Genomic DNA, 21,168 nt, shown 5'->3' on the forward strand with positions numbered 1-21,168 from the left:
AGTATGTAGCCAGTTTCACAAACGATAACAATCGCCCGTTAAGTTTCATGTAATATGAAAACAGAATGAACACATTTGAGTTTAAATGTCCCATAAACAAAGGTAAATTTTTGAGGAGAAATGCCTGATAGTAAAATACAGACTTACAGGCCTCGAGGTGGCGCTAGAGGTAAGGTGTCTGCCTTGCAAGCGCTAGCCAAGGAAGGACATGCAGCGTCCCATATAGTCCCCCCAAGCCAGGGGCAATTTCTGAGCCTTAGCCAGGAGTAACCCCTGAGCATCAAATGGGTGTGGCCCGAAAAACCAAAAAAAAAAAAAAAAAAACAGACTTACATAAGCTGCTTGAAAACAAGTATCATTGTTAAGTAAGCAAAAAAGTATTAATTCTTGCTTTTTTTTTTTAATCAAAAAGCAACAATTACTTGCTTCCTTCTTCCAGAACCAGAAGTCATTGGCAAATTTCAAGTCCATAGTTCTATCAGCATTTTTCCTCTGACCAGCAATTATAATAAACAAAAATGAAATATTAAAAAGGGCTCATTTTTTAAAAGCACTTCTAGAAGTCAAAGTGACAAGATATTTTTCAATGCAGTATTTTTCAGAGGACAACTTCAGAATCATACATCTCCTTTAAGCAACTGAAGAAGATGGGACCCAAAACTCTTCCAAATACCAAAAAAACGCTGTCGTGAAAATAAAGAATTTAAAAAACAGGGCAGAGACTTTGGGAGACTACAATAATGCAGCCAACACTGATACAGGCTCCCCAAAGAAAAATCTGTATCAGTGGGCCCCTGCAAACCGAGGTGCTGGGGGTGGAAGAACGCAGCCTAGGTCATTGTTACAAGCTAGGGGCCCAGGGTCAGGCACTCATGACCCTTCCGACCATTCCTTCTTTCTTTCCTTCCTCACTCTTGCCAGCTACAAGTAGGAATACTGGCTGATCTTGGTAGGACTCAGTGGATATCCAGTGTAAATTGTTGAGCCTCGGGAAGACCCGATGTAGGACTGGGTGGCAAACTGGTGTTGGTACTGAGCAGGGGCCACACTGGCAGAAGTGAGGAGGCTAGGCCCAACACTGACAGGGACCTGGTGCACCAGAGTGCTGGGGTGGGTGGTATAGGTTGCAGCGTGTCTCGAGGAACCCTGGGGGGAAAAGAGATGAGCAATGGAGCTGGTGGAGCCCAATGCAGCAGCGGAGGTGGGAGCAGCATACGTGTACAGGTGAGGCTGGCTTGACAGGTGAGCAGGGGCAGGGGCCAGGTGTGGGTGGCCTGTTGAGTGCAGTGGGCTGCTGTGCTGGAAGGCGTAGGGGGCCTGGGAGAGCGGGGCCACAAAGGCCTGCTGCCTGCGGGGCGCAGGGTTGCTGCTTCTCTCCTGGGAGGTGGGAGCTGCCGATGATGACTGCTGGTTCTGGAAGAAGGAAGAAGGGAATGAGGAATCTCGAGGCCATTCTAAGTTCAGGGCACCCAAGACCGAATTGAGCGGAGAGGTTCACACTTGTATTTCTGGGCTGCCAATGCACAAAACCTCCCCAGAATGGAAATGTCAGAAGTCAGTCACCCTAGCAGAACACATCCTAACTCAGCCCTAATCCAGCTAGTAGTGGTCTGCTCATACCATTCTGTGAAAAAAGAAAAAAGATCCTAAGTTCATAAGGCTACCACTCCCCAAAGTTAGGAATTGTTGACTCAACTTCACCCTATTCTGTCAATCAGTGAATGTGATTTCTGTCCTAATACTTCTTGCTTGTCACCATTTCTTTTGTCCTCCAACTTCTTCATGTCCCTCTGGAAATATAGAGCCTAAAACATTTAAACTTGAACTTACATTTGCATTTGGATTCTCTCAATCTTCTCTTTTTTCTATTTATAGATATACAGATCTGCATTCTCTCTCTCTTTTACTTACTCAGGCTCCTAAATTTCCACTTCTTTAGTACTAGAGACCAGTCAAGCCAAACCTTTAGCTGAGGAAAAAGTGAACAGAAAAATGAATGAACCTATACAGTCCATCAAAGGATTGGATGGAGGGAAAAGCTCCAGATTTGAGCGATAATCAGCTAAGTGGCCACAAAGTTTTTCAACTGTCTCGTGTGCCAAGAATATAGATTCGGGTTATTTATGACCTGGGAGATAAAGGAAGAAAATCTAGCGTCAAAAGCATGCGGTGGCGCAGAACCAGAAACAGACGCAAGCACCCCAGGCCCTTTTCAAATTCCAGGCGTTTCTCTCATCTTCTCATCTGTCAGGCCGGCCTGACAGAAAACATGGAAAGTCGATCCTAACTAAACAGACTTAATAAAAAGAATGAAAATAGGCAAATAGGACGCAGGCCACAAAACACAAACTTGCTTGAGACAGAGGGTCTTAACTGACTTTATTCAGCAGTCTGACCATTCAGCAGGGCTTTCCAGAGAGGAACAATGGAGGGACCCTAATCTGAAGGCAGCAGCCTCTAGCTCTTACCTGGCTAAGATTAAGTGGCTGTGCTGTATTGGTCCCCCCACGCTGACTTCGATACCCTGAGGGGGTGATGCAGCATCCAGAAGACTGTCCACTCACTGATGCCACTGGCTTGGTCTTACTGCTCAGGAGGCCTATAAAAGATTAAAGGCTTAATTAATATTAGGTAGTTTACTCCATAGTAAAACATCAAATGAAATCACACTAGGTCATGTTTTCATGTAGTACACAAGACTTAAGATTTCACGAGCATCTTATTTCATTGACACTTATGCCAGAACAGAAGCTGCATTATCTATCACCTTTCTGTCTTGCCACACACTCCATCAAGGATCCTCAAAAGTTCCACTTCGGTAAATATTCTCTAATCAGTCATATACAAAGGAACTACTAGAAATACAAATTATATACACGTAAGACAGTCCATATGGCCATGGAGTTTAGTGCTTTATGAAGAAACAGAGAAAACAGGATAGAAATGACCGTGTGAAACCAAGATAATGGCAAATTTCACAACACATGTTTCATAAAGGGTTGAAGGCAGGTAGATTACATTATGCTGGGCATTTTTAATTCTAAGCAACTACAGGACACCTGAATAAAAAGCAAAATTGATTTTCAAACTTCTGCTTCCATCGGTGAGTTGGAGACTGGTTTACAGATTTTGGGCCCAGGGCCAGAGAGCTAAAAAAGGAACTACAGAGCTCGCCCTCAGATGTGGCCAATCCCTGTTCAATCCTTAACACCTGAGCTCTGACAGGTGTTCAAATGCCATCAAATGCCACTGGGTGGGACCCAAAAACAAAAACAAAATGATACAAAAAATTCTGGGCCAGGGGCCAGGCCGTGGCGCTAGAGGTAAGGTGCCTGCCTTGCCTGCGCAAACCTTGGACAAACCACGGTTCGATCCCCCGGCGTTCCATATGGTCCCCCAAGGCAGGAGCAACTTCTGAGCGCATAGCCAGGAGTAACCCCTGAGCGTCACCGGGTGTGGCCCAAAAACCAAAAACAAAATAAAACAAACAAAAAAAAAAATTCTGGGCCCAGTAACAGAGTTCCTAGTAGTATCTTTCAGTAGTTTGGCATCAGTTTTGCTTTGTCAGCAGTGGGAAAAAATTGACTACTTTCTAAGAAGAATTTCACTAAAATGTAATATAATATAATATTCTCAAAGTAGGGGGCCAAAAAGATAGCATGGAGGTAAGGCATTTGCCTTGCATGCAGAAGGTCAGTGGTTCGAATCCTGGCATCCCATATGGTCCCACGAACCTGCCAGGAGCGATTTCTGAGCACAGCAAGGTGTGACCCAAAAGCCAAAATAAAAAGATAGATAGATAGATAGATAGATAGATAGATAGATAGATAGATAGATAGATAGATAGATAGATAGATAGATAGATAGATAGATAGATAGATAGATAGATAGATAGATAGATAGATAGATAGATAGATAGATAGATAGATAGATAGATCTCAAACTAGATTCCTATATGTGATACGCAATAACATTGTAAAATCTTAATCTATACAAATAGAGCAGAGATCGTTAAATTGACACCAAAATTTCATGTTCCCTTCTTTCATATATAGAATTGCCTTTCTCTAGCACCTATAATCTAGATTATCACATTTCTCTGGCACCCTTGGTAGGCCATTATTAGTTTTCATTATTCATTAGGCAAAAGAGGTTAAAAAAAAAATCATGTGCAATTCTACTAAATCTTCCTTCTCCTTCTGACACCAAGGATTCCAGAGTTCTGATCCATAATTTAATGCAGAACCTCCAACTAGGAGCACTGCACTGGTAAGTCACTTAAGAAAGAAGTAAATTTCAGTTATTAAGTCATGAAAATCTGAGGTTTGCTGCTGCAGTTAGTGTTGCCCACCTAATAAGAGTAACGAAAGCTGGGAGCCTAGGCCTAGCCTCTAATATGACAAAAAAGATAGAGTTATTTCATCTGATAAAAAGACCTCATAACTATCATTGACACTGGGTAAAAAAATTAAGAAAAGATGCAAAATATATGTTGTTTTCGATCCAAGTACCCAAAAGCAGATAAATGCAAAACGAAATGATGGTATATCTATACAATGGAATACTATGTAGCTGTTAGGGAAAATGAAGTCATTTAAAATAAACTATATCTACATAGGAAATACATAATATAAATTATATCTATTAAGAAAATATATCTAGGGCCCGGAGAGATAGCACAGCGGCGTTTGCCTTGCAAGCAGCCGATCCAGGACCTAAGGTGGTTGGTTCGAATCCCGGCGTCCCATATGGTTCCCCATGCCTGCCAAGAGCTATTTCTGAGCAGAGAGCCAGGAGTAACCCTGAGCACTGCCGGGTGTGGCCCAAAAAACAAACAAACAAAAAAAATCTTTTTAAAAAAAAAACTTAAGGGCCCGAAGAGATAGCACAGCGGCGTTTGCCTTGCAAGCAGCCGATCCAGGACCAAAGGTGGTTGGTTCGAATCCCGGTGTCCCATATGGTCCCCCGTGCCTGCCAGGAGCTGTTTCTGAGCTGACAGCCAGGAATAACCCCTGAGCACCGCCGGGTGTGGCCCAAAAACAAACAAAAAAAAAAAAAAAAAAAAACTTAAGTCATGTCTACTTCTGGAATATGTATCTGAATCAGTGGCAAAATGCTGCATGTTAATTCTCCCTTTAAACAGTTGACCACCCCATAAACAATGAATATATTTGAAAATTTCTTACATCGATTGAAGTAAAATAAATATAGGAAGATAAGCTGATAGCCAAACATAACGTCGTGTCGCAAGAAACTCATTAACTGAATTAACTGTTTTTTAAGATCGCTGTTCCATAGGGAGGCTGTCATTGGTCTACGTAGATCTTAGCAATATTATTAAGCATGCACACAAAGATTTCAACTCTAGGCGTGCAAGCACTCACCGGAGGCCTGGGTTGCTACAGTGCAGTCACCAAGCTGTGTTTTCAGTGGAGGCACAATGATGGTGCGGGTGCTAGTGCTATCCCCAATTCTGTTGGGTCCCTCCGCCACGGGACCATTGCTGCCCCGGAGTGCATTCAGGTTATCCGTGGAGTAAGGGCTGCTCAGGGAAGCCTCCGAGTCTGGAGAATCATTGACAGTGACGTAACTGATGACGTTAGATCTTGGCTTCAGGCCAGAGCTGAGGGAAAAAAAATACATGAAAACTCAGCACTCTTTCAGTAGTGTTTGATGGTCTCTGATCCTTCCCGATGGTAACAATGACAATGATTTAAAAATAAATGTTTTTATGGGCCAGAGTGATAGCACAGCAGGTGGGGCATTTGCCTTGCTTGCAGTCAACCCAGGTTTGACTCCCCAGCATCTCATATGGTCCCCCAAGTCTTCCGTGAGGAATTTCTGAGCACACAGCCAAGAGTAACCTTTGAATGCCACCAGGCGTGGCAAACCTTCCCCCCCCACCAGAAGTTTTTTGTTGTTTTGTTTTTGGTTTTTGGGTCACACCCGGCAGTGCTCCTGGGTTACTCCTGGCTCTATGCTCAAGAAATCGCTCCTAGCAGGCTCGGGGGACCATATGGGATGCCAGGATTCAAATCACCATCCTTCTGCATGCAAGGCAAATGCCCTACTTCCATGCTATCTCTCCGCTCCCCACCCCACCCCTGAAGTTTTTATAAAAAAGTATCAAAAGGATGTTCTGACTCCTCACACCAGTCAGAATGGTTGGTCTATGTAACAAAGTCTGAAAAAAGTAAGTGCTGGTCGGGGTGTGAAGAAACTCATTCACTATTGCTGGCACTGCTGCAGGATCGAGCTTCCCAGATAAACTATTTGTAGACTTTGTAAAATTATGAATAGAATTTCCATATATGATTCCACTCCTGGAAGTCTACTCCAATAATGCAAAAGCAATTTGAAAGGACATATGTACATTAATGTTCACTGCAGCACTACTGATAATGGTCAAGATCTGAGAATAACGCAGTACCCAACAACAGAAGAGTGAATGAAGAAATTAATATATGTATACAGAATGAAATACTATTCAGCTACGAGAAAAGATGAGATTTTACAATCTGTTGTAACTTTGATGGTACAAATTATTATGTTGTTGACATTCTTGGGCATTGTGCTATGAAGTGAGCAGAAAGTAAAAGATTAATATTTATCCAGGGCCAGAAGGATAGCACAGCAGTTAGGACTTTTGCCTTGCACGCAGCCAACCCAGGTTTAATCCCCGGCATCCTAGATGGTCTCCTGAGCCTGCCAGGTGAATTTTCTGAGTGCAGAGCTAAGAGTAACCCCTGAGCAGTGTCAGGTGTGGCCCCAAAACAAAATGAGATAAATATCAGACAGTCTCCCTCACATGTAGAGTTTAAAGAAACAAAGGGATTAGACAATCCCCAGTGGAAACAAATTATTTTATTTTGGGAGGGGGGGGAATGTCACACCCGGCAGCACTCAGGGGTTCCTCCTGGTTCTAGCTTCTGGCAGGCTCAGGGGACCATACGGGATGCTGGGATTCGAACCACCGTCCTTCTGCATGCAAGCAAACACCTTACCTCCATGCTATCTCTCCGGCCCCAAAACAAATTCTTGTCTGATTAACAGAACTAGGAAATTGGTGGAGGGAATTTTATATTAATGATGGGATTGGTGTTGGATCGTGAATGGCAGAAACAAATATATTATTAACAACTATGTAATATATCATCTTTAAATAAAGTAATTTAGTTGAAATATTAAAACTGGGAACTGAGGGATAGATGGAGAGAAAAGGGACAGTGGGGCAATGGTGAAGGAACTTGAAATCACTATTAGGGATGGGCACAGCACTCTACAACTATAATACAACCATTTTAAAACTATTGTAGGGGCTGAAGTGATAGCATAGCAAATAGGGTGAAATTTCCTGGCATGGGGCCAATCCAGGTTCGATCGCTGACATCATATATGGTCCCCTGAGCCTGCCAGGAGTGATTTCTGAGCGCAGAGCCAGGAGTAACCCTTAGCACTGCCCGGTGTGGCCCAAAAACAAAACAAAAAACTATTGCAAACTAGGATGCCTCAATCAATTAAAGTTAAGTTTAAAAACTAAATGCAATTTGACCTTTTTTAATTAATTACAGTAGTAAATACCTGAATTTAGAGTGGGTGGCATATCTGAGCCACACCAGAAGTGCTTAAGGTTTATTCCTGACTGTGTTCAGGGATCACTCCTAGCAGGGTTCAGGGAACCCCTCATTTCAGGGGTGCTGGAGATCAAACCTGGGTCAACTATGTGCTTGACAAGTAAGTGCCCTACCTGCTGTATGATCTCTCTGGTCCCAAGGTACTTTGTTTTTCTCTCTTTTTTTTTTTTTTTTTTTAATTTTTTGGATTTTGAGCCATCCCTGATGGTACTGAGGGATTACTCCCAGCTTTGTTCCCAAGGATTTCTCCTGGCAAGACTCAGAGGACCATATGGGTGCCAGGGATCAAACCTGGGTCATTCATATGCAATTGTCCTATCTTATCCCCTGTACTATTGCTCTAGCCCAGTTGTTGGCAACCTTTTTTTTCAACTGAGCCAAATCTCGCCAAAACCACGATTGAAATTTATCTTGAGAGCCACACAAGGCACGCACTGACAGAGACTAGGGGCAGAGTCCTGACTCCAGGAGCGGCCGCCCGGCACACAGAAGAGCCAAATTAAAAGTGTCAAGAGCCGCATGTGGCTAGCGAGCCGCAGGTTGCCGACCACTGCAAGCCCACTCCAACCCCGTAGGCACTATTCATATGAGCTACATGTATCTAAGTGACTCATCACAACACTTCTACAAAGTCAGTATTATTCTCTTCATTTTCCAGATGAGAAAACTATGGTATAGGGAGACTAAAGTACCTGACCCAAATCCCAAAAGTCATAAAGACAGGATTCAAGGCCAGAAAAAAAATATGTCTCCAGTCATATACCTAACTATTCTATGTTGCCTCTGAGCCACTGCCAATTATTTCAATAATATTCTTTTTTTTTTTTTTTTTTTTTGGTTTTTGGGCCACACCCTGTGACGCTCAGGGGTTACTCCTGGCTATGCGCTCAGAAGTTGCTCCTGGCTTCTTGGGGGACCATATGGGGCGCCGGGGGATCGAACCGCGGTCCGTCCTAGGCTAGCGCAGGCAAGGCAGGCACCTTACCTCCAGCGCCACCGCCCGGCCCCTCAATAATATTCTCTAAACAAAGGTGCAGGAGTTGAGGAGCACACCCTGGATGCTAAGTGGTACCAAAGATTAAACCGAGCTCTTTGACTATGCAAGACATGTGCTCTACAAGTTGAGCCGTGTCTCCTGCCTTCAAGCTCCATGCAAACATTTCTCATATTGTCCTAATGGGCTATAAATAGTTCCTTATACCTATTCAAACTTCTTTTTTTGGTTTGTTTTTTGGTTTTTGGGTCACACCCAGCAGTGCTCAGGGGTTAGTCCTGGCTCTATGCTCAGAAATTGCTCCTGGCAGGCTTGGGGGACCATATGGGATTCCGGGATTTGAACCATCGTCCTTCTGCATGAAAGGCAAATGCCTTACCTCCGTGCTATCTCTCCGGCCCCACCTATTCAAACTTCTGACTATATGTGTTTTGTTTCTAATTTCCTTCATGCACATATAAATTAAATAAAAATGAAGGCAGAGAGATGGTACAGAAGTAAGACCTTGAATGTGGGTGACACTGATTCGATAACCTAGCACCACGTGGGCCCCCCAGTAAACCAGGAGTGACTCTTAAGCACATAGCCAAGAATAGTCTCCAAGCACAATGAGGTGTGGTCAAAATCTGAAATTTCAAATAAATTTTCTTGAGTCAGAATGATAGTACAGTAGGTAGGGCACTTGCCTTGCATTCAACTGACCCGATTTTCACTTTTCAAAAATTGAGTGGAACTTCAATTTTTGGTGGAATATAAACAGAAATTCATATGGGAATGTAAAGGATTCAGATAATTTGTTCAGGGGTTAGGCACTTGCTTTATATGTAATCAACCCCGTTCCAATTCCTGACAAAGAGGCAGGACTAACCCTGAAGGACCGTTAAATGTGGCATATTCGGCCTTCCCTTCCCTTCTTTAGCAGTGTAGATCAAAGTTTAAATTGATATGTTTATTTAAAAAACTTAATAATGGCCAGTTATAGAAACTTGAAGAAAGTGCTTTCGCTTACTCATCCAAAACCATGCCACCAAGATACCTTTTTCAGGAGCCAGAGAGAGATTACAGAGGATAGGGCACTTGCCTGGCATACAAACATGTCCCAGAACCACATATGATCTCCCCAAGAACCATCAACAGTGATTTCTGAGTGTAGAGAGGACTACACCATGGCCCCAAAACAAGAATCTCCTCACCAAAAATCCAAAAAACATTTTTCTAGTTCCTCTCATTTGAAACAAATGAGACAAATAAAAACAAAGCTATGCTAAAGTCAACTCTGAAAAGCCAAGGAACTACACACTGTCTTACCTATTGGGCTTATATTTGTTGTCCTCTTCCTCATCAGTGTCACTACGAATAGTGATGACACTTACAGGAGGGCTGGGAGTATCTGGAATGATGATTGGCTGATGTTGATCTTGGACAGGGACTAAGGAATTATAAGAAGATGTGTTGCGGAGGGGACTGCTCCCAACCAGAGAGTAGACTTGAGAAGGCAGAACATCCAGAGAGGACCTGGGAGGAAAAGTCACAAGAAAGACCGTTCAATGGATGTCCTCCCCAACCCAACTACCCAAAACTCTTCCCAACTTGCTCTCTCCCTTTTATTTTTTGCCTCATTAGTAAGTAATCTACAGTACTTAACTATATAAGTTCAATCAAATATAAGCCCCTCTAGTCAAGATTTAAGGGACAAGCAAAACAGCAAAAGCCAACATCAATTTTATTTCTGCATGCTTCGGTAAAACATCATTCTGTAAAATAAGATGACTATCAAAACCTAACAGGGGCCAATTCAAAATGGGAACAAAGAGCAAAAAACCTAACAGAATCAGGACAGACCTAATATTCAGGGGTCCAAATGATAAAGGTTCTACCTCAATTTAGAAGTTACTGTATCTAGACTAAACATCTCACACCAGAACACTACAAGCCAGCAACATTTCCCGCAAAGATGCCTAGTATTCTCAGTTATGGCATAGGCTTACTTGGAAGAGATGGAAGCAGACTGCTTGTTCTTCTTGGAAGGGAGAGAACTAGATTGCTGTTGTCTGACAACGTGGGCAACACCAACATTCAGGGGTTGGGCAGTGGCTAATGTCACATGGTTAGTCAGCAAGGAGGGCTGCTGCATGATAGTGCTGTACTGGTTACCGTGAGAGTGAGCATTCCTACAGAAAGAACAATGAATGAACCAATGAATGGATGAAGGCCCCAAACACTTAGAAATCTGCATCCAATATAGATTTAAAAAATTAGAACAAAATGACAGTTGTCTATTATTTTCACAAGTGATCCTTGGATATCAAGGTTTTAGGTTCTCGCTGCCTGCTTTTAAATTTGAGACTTTCCTCAAACTGTTTTATTCTTGACCATATAAAATCTACTATTTTCCTATGTTTGGAATTTCCTTAGATTGTCATCTCCTATTAGGATTTCAAAGATAAATTCCTTCCCTTAATGATTTTCCCCACTTCCCCCAAATCATTAAGCATCCTTACAAATAAATATCCCTCAAAGGAACACAAGGCACTTGCCTCCAGTCTGTGAGCTGCTGGCCACTGCCCATGGCCTCTGGAATCACTGCTGTGGGTTGGACAGAGTTGTGAAGAGCTACTCCAGGCAACTGTTGCCAAGTTGAAGGCAGGAGAATTTGTTGGGTTCCGCCAGGCCAAGCCTGCTGTAAGGAAACACACACAAAAAAAAGACCCAGACTTGATTTATTCTTGTTTTTATTCTTTAAAGTCTCTGATGAACGAAAATTCGTATCTTAAAAGAAGTTGCTTGTAGATTGTTAACTTGCAGAGATTGAAAAAAGAAAAAGTCAGAGGGGCTCAGAGTTAAAAGTCGTGAACAAGGAAGGCAAAACAGTGTTTTTTTTCTTTGCCACCTCCATAACCTGACCACCAGGACATTAAAGAAAAGATCCAAGTGGTTAAGAGTTTCTATGATACTGTACAGAAAAGGAACCTGAAAGTTCAGAGGTAAACTCTGGTTAACTGCTGAAATGTCATGTTTGCCAAGACGCCAAAATATATCACTAGAAAGAGTTAAGAAAGCTCCCATATTCAAAATAGGAAAAATTTGAATGCCAATAAGATATGACATCAGGTCAACCCAGCCATTAAACAAAGGGGAGAAAAGATTGATTTTACAAGGGTAACCCACGGGTCAGGCGATAGCACAGCAGTAGGGCATTTGCCTTGCACACGACCAACCTGGGACAGACCTGGGTTTGATTGCTGGTATCCCATATGGTCCTCGGAGCCTGCTAGGAGCAATTTCTGAGTGCAGAGTCAGGAGCAGCACTCAGGGGTGTGGCCCCAAAACAAACAAAATAAATAAATAAAAATAAAAAAAATTAAAGGGTAATCCAGATATGAATGACCGCAGCCAAAACTCTTTGGCAAACAAACTTATGCCAGCAAGAGAAACCAAAATAATGCCATTCTTCATTGCCCATGAAAATTAAAAAATTAGCCAGTAAGTAAAATATTAGACACAAAATTCATATATTATCTAAATTATATTGCTTTATGTATTAATAGAAGCATTTCAACATGTTGGAAATGTTTATAAATAATGACATTAATTACTGGAAATATTTTTGATTAATCACGATAAGAATATTTTTAAGTCTTTAACAAGCCATGTCACTTACTAAAGACAGCAAGAGAAATGTTTTCTGTACTTTGTACAGAAATTCTGGCATTTTTCTGAAAAATTATGGGAACAGATTTGAAAGTTTCCTTTTTTAAAACGAATTCTACAGTACAATCACCTACAACACTTGGGTACATATGGTTGGTTCTGTTTCTTGAATTTCAAAGTGCAAGGCCACTGTTTTAAAAACATTTCTGCAAGTAACAGATCCACTTGCTACAATACTGGTTCCAAACAAGAGCCTTTAAAAAGCAGTGAAAACTGCACACACTTCTGCTACCATAAGCAGAATTGAAAACAAAGCAAAACAAAAAAATAAGAGAAGTATGTTAAGTCACACCATGCGTCTTTCCATAAGCCAACACCTGCACAAGACAAAGCATGTAGTTTAATAGAGAGCGAGAAATAACATTCCAACGTGAGGCAGAAATCTGGAGTTCCAAGCGACGAACTGTTTTGACAGAGAAAGAACAAAAATATGCAAAGCTTAGCAAATGGCTAGTGCAAACTTAGGAGGAGAAGCAGCAGCAGAGGAGAGTCAACTAACATTCCAACCTCAAAATTATAGGTGAGTAAGTGAAAATCATGAACTTGGAGCAATCAAGGCAAGAATATATCTGACTCCCTTGTACACAGAGTTTTGAGTTTAGGATGCAATTAATGTGAAGATGATGGAGACTTTTAAACTGAAAAATGAACTGATTCTGGCAACCAAAGTATCTTTCTGAATGTGTTTTACCCATATGAGCCCTTAAGGAACAATAAGAGATTTTAAAGCCCTTTGAAAATATAAAAATATCGGAATTCAATAGGTCATTAGGTTTTTAAATGCTTACCTAATTTTATGTGGCCTAAAATACACTTTAAAGTTCTGTTGTTTTTCCTATCGCTAAGTAAGCTCCAGAATAAAACATTTGCCGCTATGTTTAGCAGCCTTTCGATGTGACATTTTATTCCAAAGATGATTATATCTGCGTCAAGTTTTCACTCATATTTTTACCTTTGTATCAAGGCCTATCTGTAAAGTAATTAATTCTTCTAAAATCTCCTACAAAAAAAAGTAAGTTCACCTTTAATTTCAACGAACAAATGAAATCTGGTCTAAAAGTACTCTAAAGGTAACATCTTTAAGTGGAAAGTAGAGGCTACCAATGATCACAGGTGTCAAAAAAAACACTTATCTTTATGTGTTCATAGAAGAAAAGTTAGTAACAAGGGACACAGCAATAGAATAAGAGTTTCTTAAACAGTTCTACACGCAGCTTGAGAAACTAAAGAGAACAAACAAGGAAGCTAACTTGCCAAGAGTTCAAATTTTGGCCAGCTGAGCAGTGCCTGTAGCTGAGCCAAACTACAGGTCACTTCCTTCATTCTCAAGGATCAGAGGAGAGGGTCAAAGGACAGTAAACAGGTCAGTGCTGCAGCTCTGATGAGGCTATACCTAGAGCTTTTATCACACTAAGCTGGCAAAGAAAAGGAATCTGGCTCCTTAACAGAACCACACTGAACATCAGAAGCAAACAGTGCTTGAGCAAATGTTGGGGAGGAAAACAATGAGACATTAAAGATGTAGCAAGGACACAGCCACAAGATGGCACATGCTTCCATGCCCTCTGTGAAGACTTAAGTTTTTTTTTTTTTTTTAAAAAAACAGCAAAACTAAACTCAATTTTTTTTTTGGTTTGGCAAAATGAGGAAACCAGAATAAAATAAAACAAAAACAAACAGGAAAAAATAAAAAAAGGAAACCAAAGAAACTCCGTTAGTAACACAATCAAGTGAGGGAAATTACCAGTACAGCGGCAGTCTGTTCAACCAGTGCCGGCCGGCCGGCTGCGCAGCTCAGAGTAAAGGGCACCGCATACTGCGGTGTGATGGTGGCTACTTGAGGGTGGAGAGTTGCTACCATTAGTGGTGTACAGCTTCCCTGAAACGTAGATTAGGCAGGTGAGTGAAACAAACACGGAGGCAGGTTATCTGGATTCAGAAGGGTTTCTCCTTCCCCCCAAGTTCTGGCCAATAATAGACATTACTTCCTGTTACCTAAAATACATGCACCAAACACAACTTCCCCTTTAATATTCTGCACAGCATCGGTCCCTTAGGTCAAACATCAACAGCCTAAAGCCAAAAAAAAAAAAAAAAAAAAAAAATCCCAGGAATCCTTTTTGGGCTATTCTATAAAACAGGAAGTCTATTATGAATTTCTCCTCTTCCTACTCACAGGGGTTTTAGGACTTCAAAATTTCCTGGTCATGTTACAAGCATATTGACATATAGAACTAAAAGATAGTATCTATCATTTGTATAAATACTTCATGATTTGACCATGTTAGTTTTAGGTTTCGTGACAAGTATAAAACCTTTAGAGTTTACTACTGCTTGGCTAAACATACGGAGAAAAAAAGACTACTAATTGAAGAGGAATCAAGATATGATCCAGCCTCTCAAACATGATTAACTTCTAAAGAGTGAGCAAAGGGGAACACTAAAGGAACGAAAGGGGGAACCTTTTATTTTCGAATCAAAATGTTACTGTATGTGTACTAGATCTTTGAAAACACCAAGATAAATGAACTTCGTCCCACAAAGAGCAAACTCACTCAGAAGACAATTTCTCAAAGTTCTGATTCATGCCTACAAGTCTTAGGAAAACACTGGCAGTTGTGCTAGTATTAGTAGGAAGGACACTGTTCTGAAGCATGACCACAAAAGACCTTAGAATCCAAGCAAATAGCATTTGCTAGGACAAAATATCTGATTGTCAATAGTGATTTGGCAGTATCGAGTACCCCAACTGTTAGAGGTTTTTACCTGTGCCAGTACTCCTGACTGTATCTGCAGTGGCTGAGCAGCTGGTGCCTGTGGTACAATTGGCACAGCGTTATCCATCCTCACAGGGAATCCAGAATGCTTTGTGGTTGCTTGTAGTCCAGCTATAGAAAATCACAAAGTTACATTGCTTTGTTAAATCTGATGGTGGTGTTTTTGATCTCTTTTACTGCTTTTTATTGTTTTATTTTAACTTTTCTGTTCAAATAAGCCAACACTTGGGTTTTAGTTCGAAACAAGACCAAAGAACTTTTGTAGAAATCATGGGAGTTAGGAAAACAGAAACTTGACGCTTTGAAAGTTAAGAGTAATTGAGATATGTTTGATTAAAGGAAACTCTAATTTCCTCTTTGTCCTACAAAACTTAAAACACAACTTATAGCACAGGCCAAAGTCAACAACTCAAAAACATTCACTTACTAAGTTATATGTTTTCAATCTACTGAGAAGCAGAAGGGTTAACATCTCAAAGAATTTTAAATGTAATATATTAAAAACAATCTTAAATATAATCATTAACTTTTGGCTAATTATAGATTTAAAAAGCAAACTTTCATCTAAGTTATACTTCTGTTTGAAATATTTTATTTTTTATTTATTATTTATTATTTTGTGTGTGAGTACTGTCAGAAAAGCCCCATAATACAGGGGGAAAAAGCTAGAATTACTAAAACTGAGACTCAGACTAGATCAATCGAACACTGGGTAGGAGCTTTCCCTTATATGTTTCCTTACATGTTTATGTTTGCTCCCTTGCATCTCAGAATGCAAGAACCTCCAGGAGTAGTTCCAAAGTGCAGTAAGGATTAAGCACTAAGTATGATAGCAAGATGTAAGCCAAAAAGGAAAAAATAAAAACACACTGTAACTCTTTAAAGTGCTACTTAAGTAGCAATTCAAGTGCTACATAAAAAGTAACAAACTCGGCAGGTTTATAATTTTATATCTAATAGGAAATTTAGATAATATTAAAATTCCTGGGCCCGGAGAGATAGCACAGCGGCATTTGCCTTGCAAGCACCCGATCCAGGACCAAAGGTGGTTGGTTCGAATCCCGGTGTCCCATATGGTTCCCCGTGCCTGCCAGGAGCTATTTCTGAGCAGACAGCCAGGAGTAACCCCTGAGTACCACCGGGTGTGGCCCAAACCCCCCCCCCAAAATTTAAATTCCTGTCTACAATCCCAGACTAAATCTAAAAGCCCCCTTATAACTGTTAAGAACCAAAGGGAGGGAACATTTAGAAGAATCAAGTCTCATTCACTTTCCTATGACTTATCTATGAGTTCAAAGATGAAGTAAAAAGTACAGAATAATAGTTAGAGCTGAGCAAAACAGGTATCCATTTTAGTCAACTGGAATAGAACAGAAAGTAGTACTTTATAGTACTGACCTATTAATGTAACTCTAATAAGCACTGCTATAGCAACTTAGAACTAAGCCACAGCACTCGTGCTAGTTTCAGCTAGCTTTTGAGCCAGAGCGATAGCACACAGGTAGAGCATTTGCCTTGCACAGAGACAACTGGGTTCAATCCCCAACATCCCATACGATCCCCTGAGCCTGCCAAGAGTAATTTCTGAACACAGAGCCAGGAGTAACCCCTGAGCACTGCTGGTGTGGCCCAAAAACCAATCCCCACCAAAATAGAAAACCTCCAAAAAACTATTTTGGGGGGGCATCAATAAAACAAAGACAACACTTCTAGAAAATGCTCCCTAAATTCAAAACTCAAATGATTCATTTGCTTACACACACACACACACACACACACACACACACGAGAGATCATGGAATTATATAAAGAAAGCTCAAACCGACAAATCAGTGAGGGCCTATCCTCCTCTAAGTACATGAATTTTGTCAAAGAGCAGCTAGTGAAAGAAAAACAAATAGGAGTCTATTGGGCAAAAAGCACCATATGGCTGTGATTGGCAAATCAATGAGCAGCTCTCTGCAGCCACTTGAATTTAAATACTGAAAAATAGTATAAAGGTACTTAAAAATACAATGGCCATAGGACCCAATGCCTGGGTTCAAAGCTAGGTTCTACTAACCATCAAGATTTTGTATATGTAAGGGAATTGTGATCAATTTTAATTGGGGCTAGTCAAATTAGGCTTCTAGGATTGTTTGTGATTGGTACATACAAAGGCATAAAGAACATTAATTGTTATATAGTTAATATCTATTTGTTATCATCATTATCTACCCCCTTAACTTCAAAATTACTTGAAAAAATTGGGAACGTTTAAATTTGCTCTATTTCTCTCTTTTTTTTTTTTTTTTTTTGGTTTTTGGGCCACACCCGGTAACGCTCAGGGGTTACTCCTGGCTATGCACTCAGAAGTCACTCCTGGCTTGGGGGACCATATGGGACACCGGGGGATCGAACCACGGTCCGTCCTAGGCTAGCGCAGGCAAGGCAGGCACTTTACCTCTAGCGCCACCGCCCGGCCCCATATTTCTCAACTTAGGTTATTTAGACTTCTTAGATGGGAAAAATTCTGTCAAGGTTTATACTTGCCTAATAATCCAAAATAAACTTATTCTAACTCTTCCTACTTTAACTCTTCAGCTTGTTTTGTTAAAACAAGGGTAAAGAACCATTTGGAATTTTTTTTTTTGTTTTGCTATTTTTTGGGTCATTTGGATTTTTTTTTTTTTTTTTTTTTTGGTATTTTTTGGGTCACATCAAGCAGCGCTCAGGGGTTACTCCTGGCTCTACGCTCAGAAATCACTCCTGGCAGGCTCTGGGGCCCACATGTGATGCCGGGATTCGAACCACCATCCTTCTGCATTCAAGAAACGCCTTATTTCCATGCTATCTCTCTGGGCCCCCATTTGGATATTTTTAACTTTATTCACCAGCCATTCAATATAGACAGGTCATGGACAAGTGACTAAAAGCATATGTGTCTGTTCTATTTTGTACCAGGGTCAGACTAAATGAGCTTGCAAGCCTATGTGGCCCATGCGTTGTGCATTCCCCATTCCTGAGTTAATGGAACTCAAAAATTTGTCTTAGCTCTTGAATGTCATCTGAGAAGAACCAGAGAACTTCAAAATTCCACATAAATGAGGAGCTCCTAATGAGGAGCCAGAGCAATAGCCTTGCACGCGGCTGACTCAGGACAGACCTTGGTTTGATCCCCAGCATCCCATATGATCCCCCAAACCAGGAGAGATTTCTGAACACATAGCCATGAGTAAACCCTTAGTGTCACTGGGTATGGCCCAAAAAACAAACAAAAAAAAAAACAAAAAACTGTTCTAATGAAACTTACTTTCTAAAAGGCTACAGGGAAGGGGTTGCTATCCTAAATTCAATAGAAAAGCCACTAAACATAGGTAATCCAAGTATAGAAGTTACTATTATAAATAAAGTGAACATAGAAATAATTTGATAAATTATGCTAAATGTGCTAAATTTGCATTTACAGGCTTTGCATCTGCTCTTCCGCTCTCCCTGTTGTTTCTCCCTGGTTTACATCGCTATCGCTCTCCTGTACTCAGACTCCCCTAACCCCCCTTTTCCTTCTGCTTGCTCCAACTCTGTCAGAAACCAAACAAACAAATGAGTCACAGTCAATCAGTACCTAAAGTAAAAAGTTAAAAATGTTACCGACTTCTATGTAAAAAGAGATATAAAAAGCCTGAATCCCAATTTTAATTCATAGGGTATTGCCCTTGACTTTGGGAAAGTCCAAAATTTCAAAATATCCTTAAAATTATGTAGCCTTTTAAGTGGCCTCACCAGCTCCTTAAATAAAAATGTTCCTATATTTCAGGGAGAAAAGGATCTGGAACAAAATGGATTATACATGAAAAAATGATGAAGGATGGGATTGTAAAACTTAAAATCTTAAAGCAACAGCTGGGCCAGAGCCTCCCGCTTTAGCTAGTCTATTCCTCTGTTCAGAAAAGTATATAGGAACAATATTATTTATAGGCTGAAGAACATAATCATAATGCCTTACCCATACAAGTAACTCAATGTATAGATTTTTTTCAGTTCAATAAAAATGATCTTGATTTTTTTGTTTGTTTTTCGGCCACACCCGTTTGATGCTCAGGGGTTACTCCTGGCTAAGCGCTCAGAAATTGCCCCTGGCTTGGGGGGACCCTATGGGACGCCGGGGGATTGAACTGCGGTCCTTCCTTGGCTAGAGCTTGCAAGGCAGACACCTTACCTCTAGCGCCACCTCACTGGCCCCGATCTAGATTTTTTAACTTAAAAAATTTTGGTGGCGCTAAAGGTAAGGTGCCTGCCTTGCCTGCACTAGCCTTGGACGGACCGCGGTTCGATCCCCCGGTGTCCCATATGGTCCCCCAAGCCAGGAGCAACTTCTGAGCACATAGCCAGGAGTAACCCCTGAGCGTTACCGGGTGTGGCCCAAAAACAAAAAACAAAAAACAAAAAAACAAAAAATTTTAAGAGGCCTAAAAAGGTCCACATAATTATATTTTAGAATAAAATTACCTGCTATTTGAAAAACTATTTTTATCTAAAAATGGGTTAATAGTGTAAATAAGACTTAAAATACAGCAATATGCTTTCAACTTTTCTCAAGTTGTAATCTGCATAGTGTAAGATACAAGGCTCTAAAAGAAGCAAGACATCAGTTCAAGATCTCAATGAGCTAAGAAAGCATGAATTAAATTCATGTCCTATGTTAGGGAGTAGCATAAAGATAAAGTGAAAGGATTATATCCACTCTGTTCATTTTCGTTATTTCAGCATCGAAATTGAACAATGTCAAAGGTAAATAGCTAGATAATAAAACAAAAAAGCAGGGAGATCTGATATAATACTACAATATCATAAGAAACAGGAATTTCCTTACTCACTTTGGAAAGTGGGTGGACACACTATAAATGTTTGTTGGAACGGATCTGTTTGAGTGCAAATCTGGGTTGTTCCCGGCTGCAAGGAAACACCCTGCTGGGCAACTCCAGGAACTGGTGCTGCAGATGACGGATATAAAGCTGATTGGTAGTTGAGCAGTGAGACATCTGAATTGGCCAAAGAGAGAGTAGCCGCTGCTGCCGTAGAACTGGAAGCTAGAACACTGGCCTAAAAAATATAAAACAAAAAGAATGACAGCTACAGACTGATCCAATGTGTAAGTCACAATATTTCTTCGATTAAATAGATATTTAATACCTAGTCAAGAAAACTATAAAAATGTGACATTAGCTGTTTTAGAAATGATTTTTAAAATAGTTCAAATCTCTCCATTCAGGGCAAAGTATAAGCTGAGTAAGAAAACAAACTGAAAAATGGCCTTGCATTGGTGAGGGCTATATAAATGTCTACACTTTTTTCAGTTAAAAGGCTGTGGATATACAAGCCCACCAACACCTTATATACTCTTTCATTTTAAAAGGCTTGCTTGACTAGATAGTAGTGTAGATGGTAACAACTACTAAGAAAAAGCAAAGGGAAGTAGATTCTGGCCCCAAATTAGGAAGCCTTCTTAAGTTCTTCAGAAACTAAGATAAATATAAATATCACTGTTTAGCAAATAAATTGCAAAATCCTTAAGATTAACAATTGGGTACACCTGACCAAACCCAAAAATAGAGTAGACTGGTAGTTTCGTGCAAAGATAGAATGAGTGGGGCCCGGAGAGATAGCACAGGCCTTGCAAGCAGCCGATCCAGGACCAAAGGTGGTTGGTTCGAATCCCAGTGTCCCATATGGTCCCCCGTTCCTGCCAGGAGCTATTTTTGAGCAGACAGCCAGGAGTAACCCCTGAGCAACGCTGGGTGTGGCCCAAAAACCAAAAACCAAAAAAAAAAAAAAAAAAGATAGAATGAGTGAAGTTCAAAGGATTAAAAATAAAAAAATTATTTAAATAAAAAAAAATTTTTTATTTTGGGGGGAGTTTTGGGTCACACCCAGAAGCGCTCAGGCGTTACTCCTGAGTCTGTGCTCAGAAATCGCTCCTGGCAGGCTCGGGGGATCCCCGGATTCATACCAGATCAGCTGCTTGCAAGGCAAACACCCTTACCGCTGTGCTATCTTTCTGGCCCCAAATTTT

The 21,168-nt window shown here is 40.8% G+C and overlaps 1 protein-coding gene across 2 annotated transcripts in view; it reads right to left on the reverse strand.

Moving 5' to 3' along the window:
• Positions 1-878: 878 nt before the first annotated feature.
• The window catches only part of HIPK1 (homeodomain interacting protein kinase 1), a 63,383-nt gene continuing 43,093 nt past the window's right edge, over positions 879-21,168 (reverse strand). The window contains exons 8-16 of one of the 2 annotated variants that reach the window (XM_049765659.1): positions 19,973-20,198; positions 15,106-15,227; positions 14,084-14,218; positions 11,166-11,308; positions 10,617-10,799; positions 9,937-10,143; positions 5,385-5,623; positions 2,469-2,599; positions 879-1,146 (exon numbers count right to left, since the gene is read on the reverse strand). In XM_049765659.1, the coding sequence (XP_049621616.1) occupies positions 922-1,146; positions 2,469-2,599; positions 5,385-5,623; positions 9,937-10,143; positions 10,617-10,799; positions 11,166-11,308; positions 14,084-14,218; positions 15,106-15,227; positions 19,973-20,198 (1,611 nt within the window). In that variant the 3' untranslated portion in view covers positions 879-921. Of the gene's footprint in view, positions 1,414-2,468; positions 2,600-5,384; positions 5,624-9,936; positions 10,144-10,616; positions 10,800-11,165; positions 11,309-14,083; positions 14,219-15,105; positions 15,228-19,972; positions 20,199-21,168 lie in introns of both variants that reach the window. The other variant, XM_049765658.1, reaches the window with a different exon arrangement.

Source organism: Suncus etruscus, chromosome 19, assembly GCF_024139225.1.
Source record: "Suncus etruscus isolate mSunEtr1 chromosome 19, mSunEtr1.pri.cur, whole genome shotgun sequence".
Classification (NCBI taxonomy): domain Eukaryota; kingdom Metazoa; phylum Chordata; class Mammalia; order Eulipotyphla; family Soricidae; genus Suncus; species Suncus etruscus.